The following is a 21980-nucleotide window of genomic DNA, read 5'->3' on the forward strand; positions in this document are numbered from 1 at the left end:
GTAAATAGGGGAGGGGAGTGAGACAGGGGTGTGTGCTGGCCCGACCATCTTCCGTCTGTATATTAATGAGCTGGTATCCCAGCTACAGGTATGTGAGGAGCTATGGCCCCACTCCTGCTGTGGTTAAGACTCCGGCCATCCTTTTTGCGGATTACACTCTTTTGCTATCCAAGTCACTGATGGGGATTCAGAATCATCTGGATTGTTTCAAGACATTTTGCAGGTTGACAGGGCTGAAGATTAGGCCCAGCAAGAAATTTTGTTTTTCAACTCCTGTCTGACCTCTCGTTCCAACCCGGTCCTTAATGGGGTGCCAATGGAGAGGGTTTCTGTGTTTGATTACTTAGGGGTTATGCTCACCGAAGGTTTTGACTGGTCCCCTCATTTTGAGTTAGAGACTTAAGTTAGAGCAATATTGTGGATGTATTTTGAAGGCTCATTGTTCCTCCTCTTTTCAGCCAATGTCACCAGCCCATGTGATCTACAAAAGTCAGATTCTGGGGGCCACTCTATATGGTGGGGAGCTTTAGAATGTTCCTCATACAAGAGCTCTAGAACCGTCTGAAAATTGCTTTTTGAGAAACGTAGTCAATCTTCCCGTTCCCACTTGTCCCCCTGTGGCTGGATTGTGGTCTGAGATGGGTCAGTAACTTGGTTGGATTAAGACCCTTCCTCGAGGCCCTGCAAGATGTATTGGGGCAGTCTGGTGCTGTTAAGATTCCCTGGTTGAGGTCCCTGAAAACATGTCTGGGTCTGATTGGGTTTGAGCACTTATAGTCTTTTCCTGCAGCTGTTACCTCAGTGTCTATGTCGGACCTGAAAGGTGCTTATTGAAGCTATTTTGACAACTCATCTGCACACCTCCAGGGTTGGGTCCCTTACTGCATTCTTCTTGGAGTTTAAAGTGGTGCGTCCACTCAAGGAATTCTTGGATGAGATTGAACCTCCTCTTGCGAAGAGTCTATATCTTAAATTCTGTTGGGAACTTTGCATCTTGCTTTCTTTTCTGCCAAGTGGAAAACCAATCTGGCCACATTGTCTTCGACATCTCTCATCCATAGCCCTCCCCATTTTTACCAAGTTAGTGTTCGAGAAATATGCCCTGTGTAGGATTTTGAGTTGCAATAACCAGAATAGAGACCTTATGGACACCTCCCTGGGGATGCCAGAGCCTCCTGCCATTCATCATCTTCAAGACCCTCAGAGTCTCGACAAGTTATTAATTAACTTTTTATAAGTGAGTGAGATTGCTTTACAGGGCATATATGTATTGAGCAGTCTATCTTCGAGTGGGGATGCCTCCGGGAGTACTGTACCTGGTGGCAAAGCCTTTTGTAGCGCATTAATATATTTGTAAGTAACTGTACGTTTTGGTGGGGGCTAGCTGGTATTCGCTTTGCAGTTCCACAAAAAGGACAACTTCTCCCTGTACCCACAGTCCTCTTACCTTCAACAGGCTAATAAGATCCCACTTGGTAAACCTTTGCGGTGTCCCTGGAGTACCTATGCTCGCCGAGTCCTTGAGTGGGGTAACTTACATTATTTTATCTTTCCATCCCATCACTCATAAAGCCATGTGCCAGATTTCCAGGGTCACTGCAGTAGGGCTCACAAACGTTGTGGGACGTCTTCCACCATATATGGCCCTTAGGTGACCCCTGGGCTCATCGCCAGTCTATCCATTCGACATTCTGGCTCGCCATTGGAAGATGCATCCAATAGTGCACTGTCATTTACAGCACTACCCAGAAGTATTTCTGAATGTCTGGGACGGCAATGTCCCTGTCATACCAAGACCTTGTCAGCTTTTGGATGGAGATTTGTGATGGGGCCCCATTCAAGGGCAGCATATGCACCTGACTCTCAACTTCCTTAAAATAAGAATCCAGGACTGGATAAGGAGTATTTTGCAATGTATATAGAAAGCGAGGTAGTGTCTCTAGAGTAAACTTGGTCACATTCACATTGTAAAGTAGTTTGGCAAAGTGTAATTTGACCTACACTTTTTTATATGATGTGCGGCAAGACCAGTGTCTTCAATGTTGTATTTTATCATCATTTAGTTCCCTAAAAATCTGATAGCCGAAGGATTGCCTGTAAAATTATACATAGAAGTTGTTAGAAACAGACTAGAAATATTTTATCAGTATCCTGTGGATTTGAAGGCAATTTGTCTGGCCTTTAATGCCAAACAATCACTTTGTAGTTGTCCCTTAATTTGTATCGGTCTTGGTCTCATATGGTTATGTTCTGTCATAATTATCTAAAGCTTTCTCATTTATGCTTTCTAGGTGAAACAGTAAAATTTGAATTGACACAACTCACTCCTCCAGGTAAGATTAGTTTTTTTGATATGTGCCCTTTTTGTCAATGTACTTGAATGTGGTATAATATTATGTTTCTAAAGAACATATGAAACTCGGACAGTTGCAGATATATGTTAATGAAAATTGTCATATAAAGCTCAAGTAACTTGGCCACATAGTTGATTACCCGCACTGACTCCCTTTTTGCATATTCACCATCATGGTTTGTTTTTTGGTTTTACTGTAGTAATCTAGAAATCACTTTCAGACATCCTAATTGTGTCTGAGAGGTTCAGAATGTTGGCTGTGCATCATTTGAGTCTGGAAAAAAATAGCAATTTTTCAGCTTATTCAGTACATTTTAACGTGACCTTTCCAATGCAAGATTGGTTTGAATTGTGCATTTCTCCATATTAGATAACAAGCTCTGGGCCATTCCAGTTTGGCAAGTTCTATTTGTATATCTGATATCTATTGTTCCATCCGTGCACAGGTTGAGTGAGGAACCTTCTCAGTGTATAGTTAGAATTCATACGGGGCTACCAAAATTATTGACTGGCCATTTACAACATTTGTAGACAGACTCATTACTCTTGGCACTGCAGTTCCCTTGTCAGCACATACTAGTCTATTGAATATAGAAGTGTTTTGATCCATGGGTGGTATCAAGCTAGCCTTAGCTAATTTGTATATATGAATGTAGGGGATTTACAAAGCAGAAATTTAGCTTTTAGGCAATAGAGTGCTGTGCATGTGGCAAGGGTACTAATAGATATAGGGGAAAAGGAGGTGGTAGTGTAATGATCTGAGTGCTGTGGGGGCCACAGAGAGAAGAGATATCTGAATTGTTTAGCTTCTTGTGGCAGTGTAGTGTTGTGGCCGCTAGTTGCATCTACATTAGGATGTCACAGTATTAGAACTTATCCAGAGAAGGATTGCTATATGGTCATCTCTTTCTTGCATTTTCAGTTTCTAGTCTTGTGATGTTGCTGGTGCTGGAGTTCTGGATACTGCTAAATATCCCTATATTGGAGGTATTGGTAGCTAGGCCTATGCACATGATGCGGTCAGATGCATCGCAGGGAATCAAGGGTGGTTCTTAAACATGTTAGCATTCTCATCAAATTTTCATAGTCCTTTGATCAGACAGGATGCACCCTGAAGGTTCCTTTTCAATAGGTTGAGGAAGGACCGAGATAAAATGGTCAGCAAGCCATTGTCTCTGTTGAGTTGGGGCAGTTCCACAGCTTTTTTAGGAAGTCTTTTTTTGCAGGATTTGTTCTGTGAGCAATGTGAGGTTCCAAGTACATACTGAACAGTATCATTGAAAGGAAAGAGCCTTGTAAGATAATACAATCTACGATAACTGTCATGGAGTTGGTAGAGTTTAAAGTGAATGAACTGTGCTGTTTTATTCAGGTAAGGCGCAAACCATAGTAGCTCTTGACCTTCAAGAGGATGTTTAGCACAGCTTGGTGGCCAACGTTGTCAAAGACTGAATGGTCAAGAAGGACGAGTAGACATAGGTTGCTGCTGCCAGAGATTTTGAGGACATCATTAGATACTTGAATGGAGGCTCTCTGTGCTATACTACCACCCAAAATGTGATTGGTAATTGTGGAGGAGAAGGTTGTCGTTGGTTCGCAATTGTGCTTTTAGTGATTTTTTCTGAGAAGTGAAAATGGGTGACTAGCACTTTTGTATGAGGATGTCAGGGCCCATGTTGTTTTTTCAGGAGGGACAGGAACCATTTGTGAGAGAGGCGTTAATGATGTGGAACAGTAGCTTAAATATTTTGCTCTGCTAATCCTTGGAGTGACAATACATTTGGAAACTGTTATTACCAACACATTATCTATTATTGATCTAAATAGGGAGAAGGTGTTGTATACAGTCCTCGTCTTTTTGCTAATTAGCATGGAGGTAAGTTGTCAGCACCGGTGTAAATATACTTAGATTTTATACATGTCTTGTAGGCCTGTTACTCAGGAGTCCTGAAGTGTTAGCATTAAAGTTATCTTTTATTTTAGTTAGATATAAAGTGTACCCGTATACACCACCTCATATTAGAAAAGAAACCTTCAAATTAAAATGGAATGGCGGTCCGAAGCAGTGCCCTTTTTCTTTCTGAGTATCAATCAAGCCCATTTTCATTTTTCCCCATTATCAACAGTGTGTTTAAACCTAGGTCTTTTCTTCCAGGAAGGTTAGAGGTCTTCTTCTTCTTCAATATTTTTTTCGTCTTCCACTTCTTACACCTGCCATCTCAGGAAATTGAGTACTTTAGCGGTACCTCAGGGAATGGCATACATAAGTTGAGCAATTTCACTTCTACTTTCTTACTAATAATACCCACCACCAATGCCTGGCTCCGCACAGGTTTAGTTTGAATGCCTAAGGTTTCACTGGAGTGTTGTCCCTTCCCTTCCTGGCCTGTGATGTTGGCAGTGCTATCCTCCCTCCCACCACCAAAAGCTTGTTGATAAAGTGTCCCCAGCACTTGCCTGAAGGCACAGTTCTGTACCAGAAGTATGGTACGGGGGTGTAGTGTTGCTGTCTTCTGCTCCTCCATAGGGCTGTCATCTCCTGGAATCTCAGGAAAAGTAACTTTCCTTCACTGACTCTGTTGGCCACCTGGGTCTCCCCTATTCATTCCTTACTCTTTCGAACTGGAAGCGTTTTCCGCTGACACTCAGTGTTACACAAAGTCCTCCTTAGTATTCTCTGCTCCTGCTTCCTCTTGGATTTGGACATCTGCTGCTGATTTATATATTCTTACTAGTCTGAAGATTTCTAGTTCTGGATGTCATGTAGGCCCTATGGCTCAACTCCATTTTGTCCCTGACTGGGACTCCATTTTTCATAGGCCTACTTGGAAAAAGGCAACCTTTTGCTTCCTAAGTTAAAAACATGGTGGTCTTTATTTTCCTGGGAAAAATATACATATCACAGCCCTTTTCACCTGTAAAAGTGTCACATCCTTCTGACCCTAATGTGTAAAGATATCATATTACACAATAGTGACATACAAAAGATACCATATCCTCATGGTAGTGGCATATGAAAGTAGTCCTATCCTCCTGGTATTGACACAAATAAAAGTATCTCTTATGACAGTAGTTTGAGACAGGTGCCTTTTACAAGGTTAAATGACAGTTCTAATCATCAGCCAGGCTAGCTCGAATCCAGTGGTACAGTGAGCGTGGGACCCATGTCTGGGCATACACAGGCCACTTAGGGCAACTTTAGCAACACAAAAGGATGATGGACGGAGTGCTTAAACTTTTCAGCAGCCCACAACATTGACGCCGGCTAATAATTGAGCCGACGGCAATATTGCAGTGTGTGTAGGAGGCTGGACTGGCTTGTAGTGAGTACCAAGGGGTACTTACACCTTGCACCAGGCCCAGGTATCCCTTATTAGTGTAGAGGGGTGTCTAGCAGCTTAGGCTGATAGAAAAGGTAGCTTAGCAGAGCAGCTTAGGCTGAACTAGGAGACGAGTGAAGCTCGTGCAGTACCACTAGTGTCACTTGCACAATATCATAAGAAAACACAATACACAGATATACTAAAAATAAAGGTACTTTATTTTTAGGACAATATGCCAAAGTATCTCAGTGAGTACCCTCAGTATGAGGATAGCAAATATACACAAGATATATGTACACAATACCAAAATATGCAGTAATAGCAATAGAAAACAGTGCAAACAATGTATAGTCACAATAGAATGCAATGGGGGCACACAGGGATAGGGGCAACACAAACCATATACTCTAGAAGTGGAATGCGAACCACGAATGGACCCCAAACCTATGTGACCTTGTAGAGGGTCGCTGGGACTGTAAGAAAACAGTGAGGGTTAGAAAAATAGCCCACCCCAAGACCCTGAAAAGTGGGTGCAAAGTGCACCTAAGTTCCCCAAAGAGCACAGAAGTCGGGATAGGGGAATTCTGCAGGAAAGACCAACACCAGCAATGCAACAACAATGGATTTCCAGACGAGAGTACCTGTGGAACAAGGGGACCAAGTCCAAAAGTCACGATCAAGTCGGGAGTGGGCAGATGCCCAGGGAATGCCAGCTGTGGGTGCAAAGAAGCTGCCACCGGATGGTAGAAGCTGAGGATTCTGCAAGAACGACAAGGGCTAGAAACTTCCCCTTTGGAGGATGGATGTCCCACGTCGTGAAGAGTCGCGCAGAAGTGTTTTCCCCGCAGAAAGACCGCAAACAAGCCTTGGTAGCTGCAAGGGTCGCGGTTAGGGTTTTTGGATGCTGCTGTGGCCCAGGAGGGACCAGGATGTCGCCAATTGTGTGAGGAGACAGAGGGGGCGTCCAGCAAGACAAAGAGCCCACTCAGAAGCAAGCAGCACCTGCAGAAGTGCCAGAACAGGCACTACAAAGTGGAGTGAATCGGTGCTCACCCAAAGTTGCACAAGAGAGTCCCACGCCGCCGGAGGACAACTCAGGAGGTCTTGCAATGCAGGTTAGAGTGCCGGGGACCCAGGCTTGGCTGTGCACGAAGGAAATCCTCGGTGAGTGCACAGGAGCCGGAGTAGCTGCAAAACACGCAGTTCCCAGCAATGCAGTCTAGCGTGGGGAGGCAAGGACTTACCTCCACCAAACTTGGACTGAAGAGTCACTGGACTGTGGGAGTCACTTGGACAGAGTTGCTGAGTTCAAGGGACCTCGCTCGTCGTGCTGAGAGGAGACCCAGAGGACCGGTGATGCAGTTCTTTGGTGCCTGCGGTTGCAGGGGGAAGATTCCGTCGACCCACAGGAGATTTCTTCGGAGCTTCTAGTGCAGAGAGGAGGCAGACTACCCCCACGGCATGCACCACCAGGAAAACAATCGAGAAGGCGGCAGGATCAGCGTTACAATGTCGCAGTAGTCGTCTTTGCTACTTTGTTGCAGTTTTGCAAGCTTCCAGCGCGGTCAGCAGTCGATTCCTTGGCAGAAGGTGAAGAGAGAGATGCAGAGGAACTCTGATGAGCTCTTGCATTCGTTATCTAAGGAATTCCCCAAAGCAGAGACCCTAAATAGCCAGAGGATGGGCTAGCAACACCTGAAGGAGCCTATCAGAAGGAGTCTCTGACGTCACCTGCTGGCACTGGCCACTCAGAGCAGTCCAGTGTGCCAGCAGCACCTCTGTTTCCAAGATGGCAGAGGTCTGGAGCACACTGGAGGAGCTCTGGGCACCTCTTAGGGGAGGAGTAGGTCAGGGGAGTGGTCACTCCCCTTTCCTTTGTCCAGTTTCGCACCAGAGCAGGGCTGAGGGGTCCCTGAACCGGTGTAGACTGGCTTATGCAGAAATGGGCACCATCTGTGCCCATGAAAGCATTTCCAGAGGCTGGGGGAGGCTACTCCTCCCCTGCCTTAACACCTTTTTCTAAAGGGAGAGGGTGTAACACCCTCTCTCTGAGGAAGTCCTTTGTTCTGCCTTCCTGGGCCAAGCCTGGCTGGACCCCAGGAGGGCAGAAACCTGTCTGAGTGGTTGGCAGCAGCAGCAGCTGCAGTGAAACCCCGGGAAAGGCAGTTTGGCAGTACCCGGGTCTGTGCTAGAGACCCGGGGAATCATGGGATTGTCTCCCCAATACCAGGATGGCATTGGTGGGGCAATTCCATGATCTTAGACATGTTACATGGCCATATTCGGAGTTACCATTGTGAAGCTACACATAGGTAGTGACCTATATGTAGTGCACGCGTGTAATGGTGTCCCCGCACTCACAAAGTCCGGGGAATTGGCCCTGAACAATGTGGGGGCACCTTGGCTAGTGCCAGGGTGCCCACACACTGAGTAACTTAGCACCCAACCTTTACCAGGTAAAGGTTAGACATATAGGTGACTTATAAGTTACTTAAGTGCAGTGTAAAATGGCTGTGAAATAACGTGGATGTTATTTCACTCAGGCTGCAGTGGCAGGCCTGTGTAAGAATTGTCACAGCTCCCTATGGGTGGCAAAAGAAATGCTGCAGCCCATAGGGATCTCCTGGAACCCCAATACCCTGGGTACCTCAGTACCATATACTAGGGAATTATAAGGGTGTTCCAGTATGCCAATGTAAATTGGTGAAATTGGTCACCAGCCTGTTAGTGACAATTTGGAAAGAAATGAGAGAGCATAACCACTGAGGTTCTGGTTAGCAGAGCCTCAGTGAGACAGTTAGTCATAACACAGGTAACACATACAGGGCACACTTATGAGCACTGGGGCCCTGGCTGGCAGGGTCCCAGTGACGCATACACTAAAACAACATATATACAGTGAAATATGGGGGTAACATGCCAGGCATGATGGTACTTTCCTACAGGGTGCAACAACACTTGTTGCGCTTTTCACTGTCTGCTGTGCTCAGCCGACAGACAGTGAAAAGTGCAACAAGGCTGTCCATGGGGGCCCCTGCACTGCCCATGCCAAGTGCATTGGCAGACGAGGGACCCTGTCTCCACCAGCTATTACATGACGGTGCAACCGCCATGTAAAAGCTGGCAGAGAGGGTGGTCGTAATCCTCATGGCGGCGCTGCATGCGTCGCTGCCCTGGCAGATTACGACCGCCAGCACCGCGAGTCCCGCCAGTGAAGGGAAACTGCAGTGCTGGAAGTTCGACCTGGGTGCAACCGCAACAGTCATAATGTGGCGGTCAGACCGCTACCAAAGCGGTGGGACCACCGCTTTCTTGGCAGTCAGACCGCCACCGCGACCCTGGCGATTGTAATGAGGCCCAGAATTTTTGTTGTGATGTGTGAATATTAAAAATCCTGGAAGGACATGGATTACCCACATTTGGAAAGTCATTTTAAACATATGTTGATAACCTCGCAAAAGGCTACATTGTGCAAATTGTACCAGTGCACGGCTATTATTTTGTTGTGTAGTGCAATTTTACTGTATTCCTCCAATGAAAACTGTCATTTTTGCACTGGTGACTTAGTGCAAGTAGTTTTTATGCACTGGGTGGTAATGCACAATTAACAGCAGTGCACTTTTGCTGTCCTTTGTTCAGTCTTTCTTAACTGGTGTGTGGTACTAAAAATCAGATCTTTCTTAAACTAAGTTTGCGGCGATGTTTCTGGTGACCTTGCAGTCTTAAAGGCAGAAGACAGAACTGGTACACTGCGCTTGGCAGCATTCGGAACAAAACAGCGTGAAAAACATGGTAGGGCAGATTTACTGGTTGTTTTTATTTATGCTCTGTCTGGAGGAAACCTCCTGATAAACTCAGCTCTAGATGAGCGCCTTGAGAGAGCCATGATCCTAATTTACGGCGGTTTGTTTTACAAGCAGTCTGGTTGAGAAGTAAATTATTTTCAGCCTTTCCTCATAAAAAGCTAAAATGAGAAAAAAGTATTTAGAAACCGAGATTAAGGAACTGCAAACTGAGTTACAGCACTTTTGGGAATGCTAGTTGGGATGCAGTCATTGTTACAAGTTGTGCTCTGAGTACTTTGTAAAACTAATAAGCATTCAATAATAAGTTGCTTCAGAGGGTCTTTTTAGCCTATATTTGATTTACGAAACTGTAAACGAGCACTAGTGCCAAAGCCAATAGGTCTCTGCTAAACGAGGTACTGGCTAGAGGTGGGTGAGCCAGCAAACGCACAGAGCGAGCCGAGCCATACGAGCCAAGCCATAAAAAGATTTTGCCTGCAAAGTAAGAAATATTCGTGACGTACAAATATGATACTCTTCATAATTAGGCAATGGTATTTCTTAAAACCATTTAACACTAGATATTTAAAAATAATTGTAGAGAAAAGCACAATGTGAAGTGTAAGAGAAGGCCGGGGTACAGTGTATTGTGCTAAGGGGGAATCCCTGGAGGTCGCCCCTCCCCCCCGCACCGCAGTCGTTGGGGGGGTGGGGGGCTAATGTTATTCTACTGCCTATGAGATCATTTCAGGGAGGCTTTTTATGTAAATCATAATCAACAGTAAATGTGAGATTTGTAAAAAAACAAAATCATCCAACAAAAAAGATAATTTACCCCAAAATTCTGGTCCCCATTATTGAAGTGTTGCAAGCCCCAAGTACTCCTGCAACTGCATCTGCTGCATTACTGCTAGCTGCAGCCCTGAGTGACAGTTATCTCCTCTGCCTCATTCCCCCTCCCCCCACCATACCCGATGATCACTGCAATCTTAAAACAGGTTATTTGTCCCTTTTGTGTTTTATATAGCACAAACTTGGCCTGAGGGCATTGGGGCACTCTACATGAACTACATTACACAAGTTCAGATTCATTTTTGGTAAGGCACAGGAAGATTAATTGATTTGATTGGAATCACATGATTTTGAATCGCCGCTGTGACTTTGAACGGGCTCCCTAGGTTCAAAGTCGGCCACTTTCCCAGTTGGCCACATCTCCCCCTTTTCAGGAAAAAATGAGCTTCCACGCCTTGTCACCCTTTTTTCAGCAATAGTATCCTCTGCCCTAATGCTAGCAAGGAAAATGAACCCCCATACACTTTCTTTTAAAGAAAGACTCATAATTGTGATACAGCTATCCTTCCGATCGTTGGACCCCAATGCCCACTGCAGCTGCTTCACTAGTGATAGCTACTGCCTTGCAAAGAGGGGTGTCTCCTCTGCCCTTTATTGAAAACAAGGGCTCCCATCTTGCCCCATCCATTTCCCTGCAATCTATCTGGTTCCCAAACTACAGTGTCTCCTCTGCTTCAGTTTTCCTCTCCTTTAGGCCATTGCTCTGAGGCCCAAAGCAACACTGACAGCACAAGTGTATGCGCCCTAATGCGAGCAATGAAGGAATTGTACAACAGCCTTAACTGAGGTTTAGCTGCCACCTCATACCGCTGGTCCTGGTGAAACTGCACCTACAGCACCAATGCTACCTACAGCTCTGCGAACCAGACTGTTGGCACTGCCCACTCCACTGGGCCATCACATCTAGGTCTGAGGCACAACACAGATTTTCTGCCCCTTTGTATAAAAAAAAAAAAAAGACCAACCAACATATCTCCTACCTCATTGCTTGTGCCATGTTCCCTGCACATCAAGCATGGCATGGTCCTTAATACTAGCGAATGGGCCTCACCCCCCTTTTCACGATAAACCAGCCATAATTGGGGTGCAGTTGTTACTCACACCCCTGGCCCCAGTGCCAGAGCATCTGTTGCACTGATAGTGATGGACCTTCCAAAATAATACCCATGTATAGTTCAGAAGAAGCGACCTCTGCCCATTTGTAAACAAAAAAGAAGCCCCTACATCTCCTTGACATTATCAATAAATGTTGCTCCTCTTTCTCTTGGACTATCACTCTGAGGCTCCAGAAGTCTAGAATAATTGGTCTCTGCATCTGAATGCAATCCTGCTAGCCTTCTCCCTGACGCCTCCTGGACCCACCCTTTTACAAATATAACAATATCATTAAGGCAGGGACATTGGAATGATGTGGCAGATGAGGACCAAAATATGTGGAAGTGTAGACAAAATTATGCAGCAAGAAAAGGCAAATTATGCCATGTAATTCAGCATACATCGTGATATTATAACTTCCTTATTCTGTCATTTTTGCATTGGGCAAAAGTTGCACATAAATGGTACCTTTTTAACGCCTAAGTACATCAATAAACACCAAAAAAGGAGAAATCAACCTTTGCAAAAGACCTTCCCGGCATGGCAGAACATGTTGTTACGTTTTTAGTAACATTTTACCCATTTGAGCTAGAAACATTTTTTTTGTTTTTTGTTAATTTCTGCAGATTCTGCAGTTGATGATGGATTATGTGGCAAGTCTAACAAATCCATAAATATGCTGACAATGCAGCAGCTGTAAAATCACATAATTCCAGTGGTCATGCTAAAAGGTTAAGGCTAACTTTGAGATGGCTGTGCCTGAAAGTGAAAAGGGAGGGACTCCTGTGCTGTGAGGACCAGAAAACTAAAGAAGAAATAAGCCCTCTCATCAGGGTTCATGCTACATGAAACATTTTAAATGTGTACAATTGATTATTCACCAAATATAAAGGTTGCTTGGGAACTAGTATAGGCATCAATAGATGGAGTCATTTGGCCAAAGATTGACAACGTTCTATTTCTACTTTAGAGTTAACTTAAGCATGTTGCTAGCTGAGTATTATGCTCCAAGGGAGGGACAAATACATGTAGAGGAAGGAAGCCTACAGCAGCTAACCAATAAGTAGCAAACAACAGAGAGTGAATCGAAGGCAGCCAAAGGTGGGCGTTTTCTTGGCCGACTGATGAAAACAAAAGGAAGTTGCAGCACATTCACTGTGTAGGCAATACCTAAAATTGGTACCTGGTACAAAGTATGGTGTCTCATATGACGTACAAACAAATACTTTAGGATAAATAGTGCCAGATATTCGTAAATGGGTACAATCATTAAGGGTTGTGCTTCTTTAAACCATAAATATATGCCCTGTTAGTTATATTGGCTTTCTACGTCCAGTGGTGGAGACATGAGTCTCTTAGATGAACTTTCAGTCACATAGAATATGCACATTTAGGTCGTCATTACAAAAGTTGGGCTGAAATCCAACACCTGTGCAAATGCTTTTTTACAGATGGCTCAGAGTTATGAGTTGTGTGATAATTAGAACACCCTCACAATCTTGCTGAAATATATAAAAAAGTAGAACATACAATATTCTGTGTGTTATACGCAGACTCCAAATTTTATGCCTTATTTGCAACTAAAAAACTTGGAATAGAAGATATTTACCACATTTTCTAAAACATCTCTTCTCAGGGTAATGGTATTTACCATTTGTAGTAAATACATCACACTATGCCGCCTACCTTGTAATGATGGCCTATGTGTGTGGGGTTGAAACTGGAGGTAAAGCCAGGAGGCAGTGTTCAAAATACAACTGGGGCTGGGTATTTCCTTCTGATTTATGGGCATTTAAGCAAAACAAGGAATAATACGTGATTACACAATTATCCAGTGGCGGCTGGTAATTCTAGGAGGGCGGACAGGACACACATACTCACTCATTTACACCCATTCATTCACACGCATGCACACACACATCCATTAACAACACTCATTAACAAACACTCAAACATACACGCACGCACCACACATTAATTGAAAAAAACACACACACTTATCTGCAGCTCTGCCTCTGAGGTCCCAGGTGGGTTGGGACTACTGCCTTCCCTCACTGGTTCAGCCAGTGAGGGAAGTCAGCAGTCCCAACCTCTTCACGCAGTAGGATGGTGTCAGTGAGACTGCTGACCCCACCCCACCATGTGAAGGAGTGCACTGCTTTATTTGTAAAATAGTAAGTGCCAGTGCCCAAAGCTCTGCCCAGATACCCGCTGCTGGCGCTATAAAATCTTGGTGTGCAAATTGCAAGGGTGCACACTCCTAAATCGACTTAAGGCCTCTTTAATTCACTGCCAGACACTCCCTGCCTGATGTCTCTCTCTTACACATTTCTGCTTTCTCCCTTGGTGACAGATTTTCTCTATTTCCTTTGCTCCATCTTTTCGCTTTGTTTGTGTTTCTCTCTGTTGGTCTCGGGAAAGTTTGATGTAGGGAATTAAGTACCAGCCCCCAAAATGAAGTGCCATTGCCCCTTACAGGCAACCACAGTCTCACATTAAGCACTGTTGAAGTGTACTGATTGACACTCTGCCATTGTACTTTTATATAAACAAAAAAGTGCAATGTTTAAGACATTTACTTGAAGCATGGCTCTGGAAAGGCCAGGAATGTTATGGCAATTCTCCCTTTTAAAATGCATTTTCCCATTTGACACACTATATAGATGAAGGTCAGATTGCCTTTTTTGCCTTTTTTGTAAGTCAGAAAACTGAAGCTGATACTAAGACTTCGATAAACCAATCACCTCTAGCAGAGGACTTGCACGTTCTTTCTCTTACTTTATTGTTTTTATCTTAACTGGAGCATTGGTTAAGCACAAATTGTGCTCCATGGTATAGCAGAGTACTGTACACAGTACTAGAGGTACAGAAGTGTATGATATGAAATATAATATATTTATGCGCGCACTCATGCAATTTTCGATAATTGCAGGATTTACAATCCAATTAACTAGAATACACTGCTCATTCGTAATACACGAGTGTCATATTGCAATGCATCAACGTGTAGATGCTTAAGTGTATCCTTGGCAGTTTACAGAGCATTAAGGAAATGCTGATTTTAGTTTTTTGCTGAGCTCGAGGCGAGGTGTGCACAGTCTTAGATACAGGGCTAGGTCATCCCAGATTTTAGACGCATAACAGGAGAGCAAAAAGCACAGATGATGAATGGAATGCTGAACAATGCAAACATTCACCCCAGTCACAAAGATCTGGGGTTAATCCATTGTTTTTTTGCCCACCACGCCACCCCAGTTACGACCCAGCCATATGCAAATAAGTCTTGGCCCTGTGCCCCATGGGAAATCTCCAGCCTGAACTGCCTAGCCAGGTCCTCCCTGGACCGGAAACAAGCATCGTGGGACCGTTTTTGGGGTATCACCCCTTAACAGCCAGGGTAGCTTGAATCCAGTGGTGCAGTGAGCATAAGACCCACATCTGGGTATACACATCCCACTTACGGCGACAAAACCAAAAGGAACAGATGATGGAGGAAATGCTGAACATTGCAAACATTCACACCCAGACACAAAGGTGTGTGTTTAATCCATTGTTTTTTTCCCCACCTCACCACCCCAGTTTGGACCAAGCCATATGTAAATCAGTCGTAACTATGTGCCCATGGGAACAGTCCAGCCCGAACTGCCAAGCCAGGTCCTACCTGGGACCAGTTTGAGTTTGCAGTGAGCACGGGACCCATGTCTGTGCATACACTTCCCACTTAGGACAACAAAAGTAAAAAGAACAGATGATAACTAGAATGCTGAACAATGCAAACATTCACCACCTGTCACAAAGATCTGGGTTTAATCCATTGTTTTTTTGCCCACCAAGCCACCCCAGTTTGGACCCAGCTTTATGCAAATCAGTCTTGACCCTTTGCTCTATAGGAACAGTCCAGCCTGAAATTCCAAACCTAGTCCTCCCTGAACGAGAAACAAGCATCTTGGGACCCGTTTTGGGGTATCACCCCTCATCAGCCAGGATAGCTTGAATCCAGTGGCGCAGTGAGCACGGGACCCATGTCTGGGCATACCCATCCCACTTAGGGCGACAACAGCAAAAAAAACAGATGATGAACGGAATGCCAAACAATGCAAACATTCACCCTCAGTCACAAAGATCTGTGTTTAATCCATCTTTTCTTTTTTGTACACCACGCCCCTCCAGTTTGTACACAGTCATATGCAAATCAGTTGAGACCCTGTGCCAAACTGGGGGGGATAGTGAGCAAAGAACTATGGATTTAATCCAGATCTGTGACTGGGAGTGAGTGTTTGAAAAGTTTCAGCACTCCGTTTATCATCCTTTTGTGTTGTATAACAGGAGAGCACCTGAAGCACCCTTAAGATGGCGGGTTTGGTTATTACCGATAAGGACGGGTGAACAAGAGAGATGTATGCATCTGCTGCTGTTTATAGCCAAAAGGAGAGTTGCATTGTCAAGGTAGCCGCTGATCGACCAGGCCTTACAGGTGCTGGATGCCAGATCTATGGGAATTAGCCTCAGCTGAAATGATCAGCATGTGTACGGAGACGAGAAGAAACAACAGTTACCACGACAGTGGCAAACATGGCGTTGCACAACACTACTATTCGTTTTTTTTTAGTTTATCCACAGATATTGGTCATTCAATTTTTCAATCGTGCTTTATTCTGCTTTGATCATTACAAAGCTAGCTTCCAGCAAGCCGGTCATCTGCACAAAGAGCTCTGCGTCTGCTAGCAAAAAGGAACATGAAAACACGAGACACTCTAGATAAATCAGAATCTATAGTCTTTCTGACATATAGTTTCCACTCATTCCACTGTGACAGATAACTCTGGCCAATCCACTGTTGTTCTATATAGGTCTATGTTGAAAAGAATTCCTCACGTACCCTGTTATTGGATCAAAGTCTACCAAGACATATTATGAACTCAATATATGTAATTCTGTTTTCCCTTTTCTCCTTGGTGTCCCTAGTGCATTATATGTGCCTAATTGGTTTGCTCTTATAGCCTTATTACTGTTCCTGTGTGTTTCACCATTCTGGGTGCTTTGGTGTTTCCTTGCCTCTTCCTCAAGAGTAATTTGGAAGATGTTCCCAATCCATTCACATTTTAATGACTTAGGGGGTCATTCTGGTGACCGCCAGGGCCAAAGACCGCGGAAGCACCGCCAACAGGCTGGCGGTGCTTCCATGGGCATTCTGACCGCGGCGGTACAGCCGCGGTCAAAAACGGGAAACCAGTGGTGTCCCGCCGGTTTCCCGCTGCCCCAGGGAATCCTCCACGGCGGCGCTGCTTGCAGCGCCGCCATGGGGATTCCGATCCCCTTACCGCCATCCTGTTCCTGGCGGTTTTCACCGGCAGGAACAGGATGGCGGTAACGGGTGTCGTGGGGCCCCTGGGGGCCCCTGCAGTGCCCATGCCAATGGCATGGGCACTGCAGGGGCCCCCTAACAGGGCCCCACATTGATTTTTAGTGTCTGCCAAGCAGACACTGAAAATCGCGACGGGTGCCACTGCACCCGTCGCACGCCTTCAACTCTGCCGGCTCCATTCGGAGCCGGCTTCCTCGTTGAAGGCGCTTTCCCGCTGGGCCGGCGGGCGGCCTTCTGGCGGTCGCTCGCCAGCCCAGCGGGAAAGCCAGAATGGCCACCTGCGGTCATTCGGCGGCTCCCGCCGGGCGTGCGGTTACCGCCGCCGGCGGGAGTCGGAATGACCCCCTTAGTTCTTGAACGTCTTGATTCTTTAAAAGGATGGTTTAATAAATTTATGACAGGCTAAGATTAGAGGTGAGCATGTGAAAAGAAAATGTTCGGTATTTTGGATCACTTCCAGCATAAAGTGCATACTCTCAGTGTATGATGTCTCAATAAATTGAAAGCCGTGGAAGTGTAGATATAGGAGTCCTAGAGAAAGTAGACAGTAGTATGGGGAAAGCATCGACATCCCCACAACTGCACTTTCATATCATTTGCTATTTTAATAGTATTTTTCTGCACTGTAAACTTTCCTTGCAGTGAATAGAAGCATTCCTGCATTTCTTATATTTGTGAGAGTGAGTGTCTTGATTCCTTCCACATTTCCTGGATGAATAAGCCAAGGGGTATACCTTCTGACAGATCATGAGACTAAAACATCCTGCATTTTACTCTTTGTATTTTTACTCTCTCTCTTCATAATGTAATGCGTCAAACGTTTGCCTTGTGACAAGAAACATAATATAACACACCCCTCCATTGCACTCAGGGGAGCCTAAAGATTTACTGGGAGGGCTGCAGATTCAGGAGTGCCTCTCAAGTGTTTAGCACTTAAATTGCTCTAGTATACCAGTATACTAGTATCAGTCAAAAAAGCACTCAGAGTGCACACAAGGGTTATGAAAGAGTGGAACACCTGCCAGAACGAGTCATAGGGAATGATGTTCCATGCTCACTTAGGCCAAATCATGCCGAAATAGCTCAATCAGAAACCCATGAGTTAGGCCCAACCAAGTCACTTGAGTTGTAATGTTGGGAGGCCTCCTTACATGTGTCTTAGAAGGAATTCATGGCAATATCACAAAATAAAATGATGGACGGAGTGTTGAAACTTTTCAAACACTCACCCCTAGTCACAGATCTGGGTTTAGTCCATCGCAATTTTGCTTACCACGTAACCCCAGTTCGGACCCAGCTATATGCAAATCAGTCTTGACCCTGCCCCCAGTGGGAGCAGTCCAGCCCGAACTGCCAAGCCAGGTCCTCCCTGGGCAGGATTCAAGCATCCTGCGACCGGTTTCAGGGTATCACCCTTCATCAGCCAGGCTAGCTTGAATCCAGTGGCGCAGCAAGCAAAAGACCCACGTCTGGGCATACCTTAGCCACTTAGGGCGCACAAGGCAAAATCACAAAATAAAATGATGGAAGGGGTGTTGAAACTTTTCAAACACTCACCCCCAGTCACAGATCTGGGTTTAATCCATCTTTATTTTGCTTTCCACATCACCCCAGTTCGAACCCACCTATGTGCAAATCAGTCTTGACCCTGCTCCCAACGGGAGCAGTCTAGACTAAACTGCCAACCCAGGTCCTCCCTAGACACGATTCAAGCATCCTGGGACTGGTGTCAGGGTATCATCCCTTTTAGCTAAACTAGAGCCCCAGCATAGCAGTAAACAGCTGATCAATGCCTCCTGAAAGTCCCTCCATAAATAGGTTAGTCCAATTCATGTGGCCCTAAGGACCCACATTATAGCCTGTGCCAAGCACTAGGCCTTTCATAAGAATACAACAGCAGAGTACCCTGGAACCAACCAATGCTAATGGGATCTACTTGAGGACATACATATATCTGGATTCTTGCTATAGATCATGTAAAAGTTTGATTACATGACATCACAAATTAAACTGTCATGCCAACACATAGATGTCAACTTCAAAAGGATATTACTTGAGAGCTCCCCTTTTGTCTCTTTCAGAGATTTGATCTTACAGCTTTCACAGATGCATTTAACCTTTTTTCCTGATTCTAGCAAGCCCAACAATGAATAATTGTTTAAAGTAACTACCCAGAGTCTTCTACAAATGCACTCAGTCCCCATTTTATTTTTCACTTTAATTCCCTTATGTAATAAACCTTTTCGCTTGGAATTTGTGAAATTGTACTACCGATTTAGATTTTTTTAAAGTGTTAAACATCAATAGTTTCTCGAACAAAACATGGGTCGGATATTTCAGGAACAGGTGGTTTTACTAAATATTATGTTTTATTTCACTTAGTTCTGCTACCAATCCACAGTCGTCTCCCTTTTCACAGCCCCTTAGGCACGTCTCACGTACCCTGCTTGTCACCTAATGTATTTTAACATTATATGCCAACGTGATTGTTGGAAAATCTGAAGCACCTCCCTCCCTCCCCAACCTTAATGACCAAGCTACGCCCCTGATCTTATATGGTTAGATAATTCTAGACAGTCGTAGACAAGTTAAAGTTAGACTTGCTTTTTAATTCTGTTGTACGTAAGTTATATAATCTTCTACATTATAAACTATATGTTTGAGCCCATTCAATATAAATAAGTAATGCTACTTCCAGGAGCTATTAAATTCTATATGCTGCTTTGGAATTCAGTTAAAACATTTTAGAGTAATGTCACCAATGTCGCATGGGTCAGTTTTACACTGCTTCAAGTTTAAAACTCGGAAACAGTCACCGGGAATGAGTTAGTCCAGAATGAAACGTGCAGAAGTCCCAACATGACAGCATTGTTTCTGTGGTCTCCCTGTGGCAGTGACTCAAATATTCTGTAGCTATGTTTTGTGATCTACCTGCTTTCTGGAAGCTTTGTACCTCAGTCCTAGTCTTGGAATATGCCCTTTACCATCAATCAATCAATCAATCAATCACACATTTACAGACCACTGTAAATCACCCCTGAGGGTCTCGAGGCATATATTTGTCAATAAACTGAAATTTCCAATCAAGCTCCTCTTTTTGATTATAAGACTGTTGTAGGAGTGATCAAGTTATATTAATATAACATTTTAGTAGTTGTTAGTATTCGAAAAAAGTTGAAAATACAGAATATTTTTTTAGTTTAGGACACATAAACTACCTGATTTGTAATTTAGAAAGCACAAGAGAGTGTGAAGACCATTTTATAGTCTCATAAGAGAATATTTGAGGATGAAGTACAACATACCTGCCTGAATGTTCTTTAGAAACATCTTTACAGTGTGTATTTCTAGATTATGTACTTTGCCGTCATGATTCGACTCTGCGATGTGGTTGCCACGATGGAAGGTGGCGGTCTCCTTAGTAAATTGTTAGTCCAGCCTTCAGTAAGAGGCAATCATTTGTGTGCTTTGTCCTTAGCCATGAAATGCAAACATTAATCATTTGGGAAGGTAGTGCACCTCCCAGAAGGTCACAAGAAAAAGCTACCAATTATTTTTCTTAATCAAAAAATCAAAGCAATGACCTTACCAGAGCAGCATCTTGTCTTCTTAGTGAAATGGCAATAAAAAGGATGACTGGAGGCAAACAACAATAGTGTGCACAGTTGCACAGGATACCGACATGGAAAGCAAGAGTGAAGGAACCTTTAGATGGTATTTTTAGATTGCATACTTTCCAAGCAACCATTACTGCACGATATACTTCATTCCTATAAATTTAATTTGTAATTTTTTGGAACATGTTATCAAAACTATATTTGCATCATGTTGGAACTTGAGCTACATAAACAGTGGTGAAGTTAAAGTGTTAACAAATGCGTTTATGGTAGTTTTAATATTATGTGAAATACATTCTGCCTGAGCGGAACTAAAGTGCATTCCAGTGGTGTGCACATTCCCAACTAGAACTGCACTCACATAACACATTTTGCTGACTGTGTTTTCAAACTTAAAGAGCTGGTCACCCAGTGACCAGGATGTCTGGTGTCTGAGGCCCTGCCAAGCATGACATCATTGATTGAGTAGAATCTCTAGCACCCTTTCAATTCAAAAGACAGGCTAAGGAAACTAAGTAGAACCATGCTCTGGAGGCCAAGCTCCGGTTTGGGTAATAGCTTGCGTTTAGGGTACTGAAATGGGAGGGCTGGAGGTAAAGCGGGGAGAGAACTCTGCACAGATAAGATATGGATCTAATGTTAGACCTTTGCTGGAAATAATGTTTTCAGGAGAGGAAACGCACAGTTTTGAAACTAGACAGGAAGCGGGAAGCAGGAATATTATTAGGATTGGCTAGATGCCCCCAAAAATGCATGACTGCAAACCACCATTCTTAGCCTACTCAAGGAGATAATCTGCCTGTATCTTAAAAGAAGACATTTCTGGTGCTCCTAAAAATTCCTGCATGCCTTCCAGAGCTTTTGGAGAAAGGTGTCTGGTGTCTGCTGCTGTACCTGGGCTTGTGCTTCCAGAATTTTGCTCCAGGGCTGGTGGCAGCAGTCTCTTGCTGAAGGACAAAAGTCCTGCCTTTGAAGCATGTTTGCTCAACTGGAGCTCCTCTAATGATTTGCCATTTAAAAAAATGTGTAGCAGAACTGCCAGAATGTGTGCACAATGTTGTGCATTCTTACAAAATATGTGCTTCAGGATGGCTTGTAACCTGGCCGTTTTCCGTGAAAAGGGGGCAGCATTGGAGGGCTCATCTTTGTGGTTCTTCCTGTCTGAGTATTTGTTGGAAGATTTGAGGCTATTGAAGGAATGCCTGATTATTGTATCCAATCCTCTGAAACGTTTGCTAGATACATCCTACATGTTTGCCCACTGAAGCTATTGTTCATCCAGAAACGTCTATTAGTTTGAAGGTAACATTTCTCAGTGATATCAGTCACCAATTTATTCTCAAACTCATTCATAGTGTGTGAGAAAATTCAGAGATCTTGGATAATGGTATGGTGCTTTGTCATGGGAGTGTGTTTGTTTTCTTTACCATTTTTATCTGAAATTCTGTTTTATTCATATTAGTAGTATTTTTCTCTTTTTAACTTCTGTGGTTTGGACTTTTACGTTTTTATTTATTAACAATATTGGTATTTGTTTTAGTTGTGACACACATCTTGTGATGCTGCTTCACAAAGCTACCAATTATGATC

General features: G+C 44.1%; 1 protein-coding gene across 3 annotated transcripts in view; it reads left to right on the top strand.

Moving 5' to 3' along the window:
• Window positions 1-21980, top strand: part of SPATA6L (spermatogenesis associated 6 like) — a 323488-nt gene that overhangs the window by 39303 nt on the left and 262205 nt on the right. For all 3 annotated transcript variants that reach the window (XM_069228344.1, XM_069228336.1, XM_069228326.1), the window contains exon 4: window positions 2292-2333. In XM_069228344.1, coding sequence (XP_069084445.1) covers window positions 2292-2333 — 42 coding nt within the window. The remainder of the gene's footprint in view (window positions 1-2291; window positions 2334-21980) is intronic.

This window comes from Pleurodeles waltl, chromosome 1_1 (genome assembly GCF_031143425.1).
Source record: "Pleurodeles waltl isolate 20211129_DDA chromosome 1_1, aPleWal1.hap1.20221129, whole genome shotgun sequence".
Lineage (NCBI taxonomy): Eukaryota > Metazoa > Chordata > Amphibia > Caudata > Salamandridae > Pleurodeles > Pleurodeles waltl.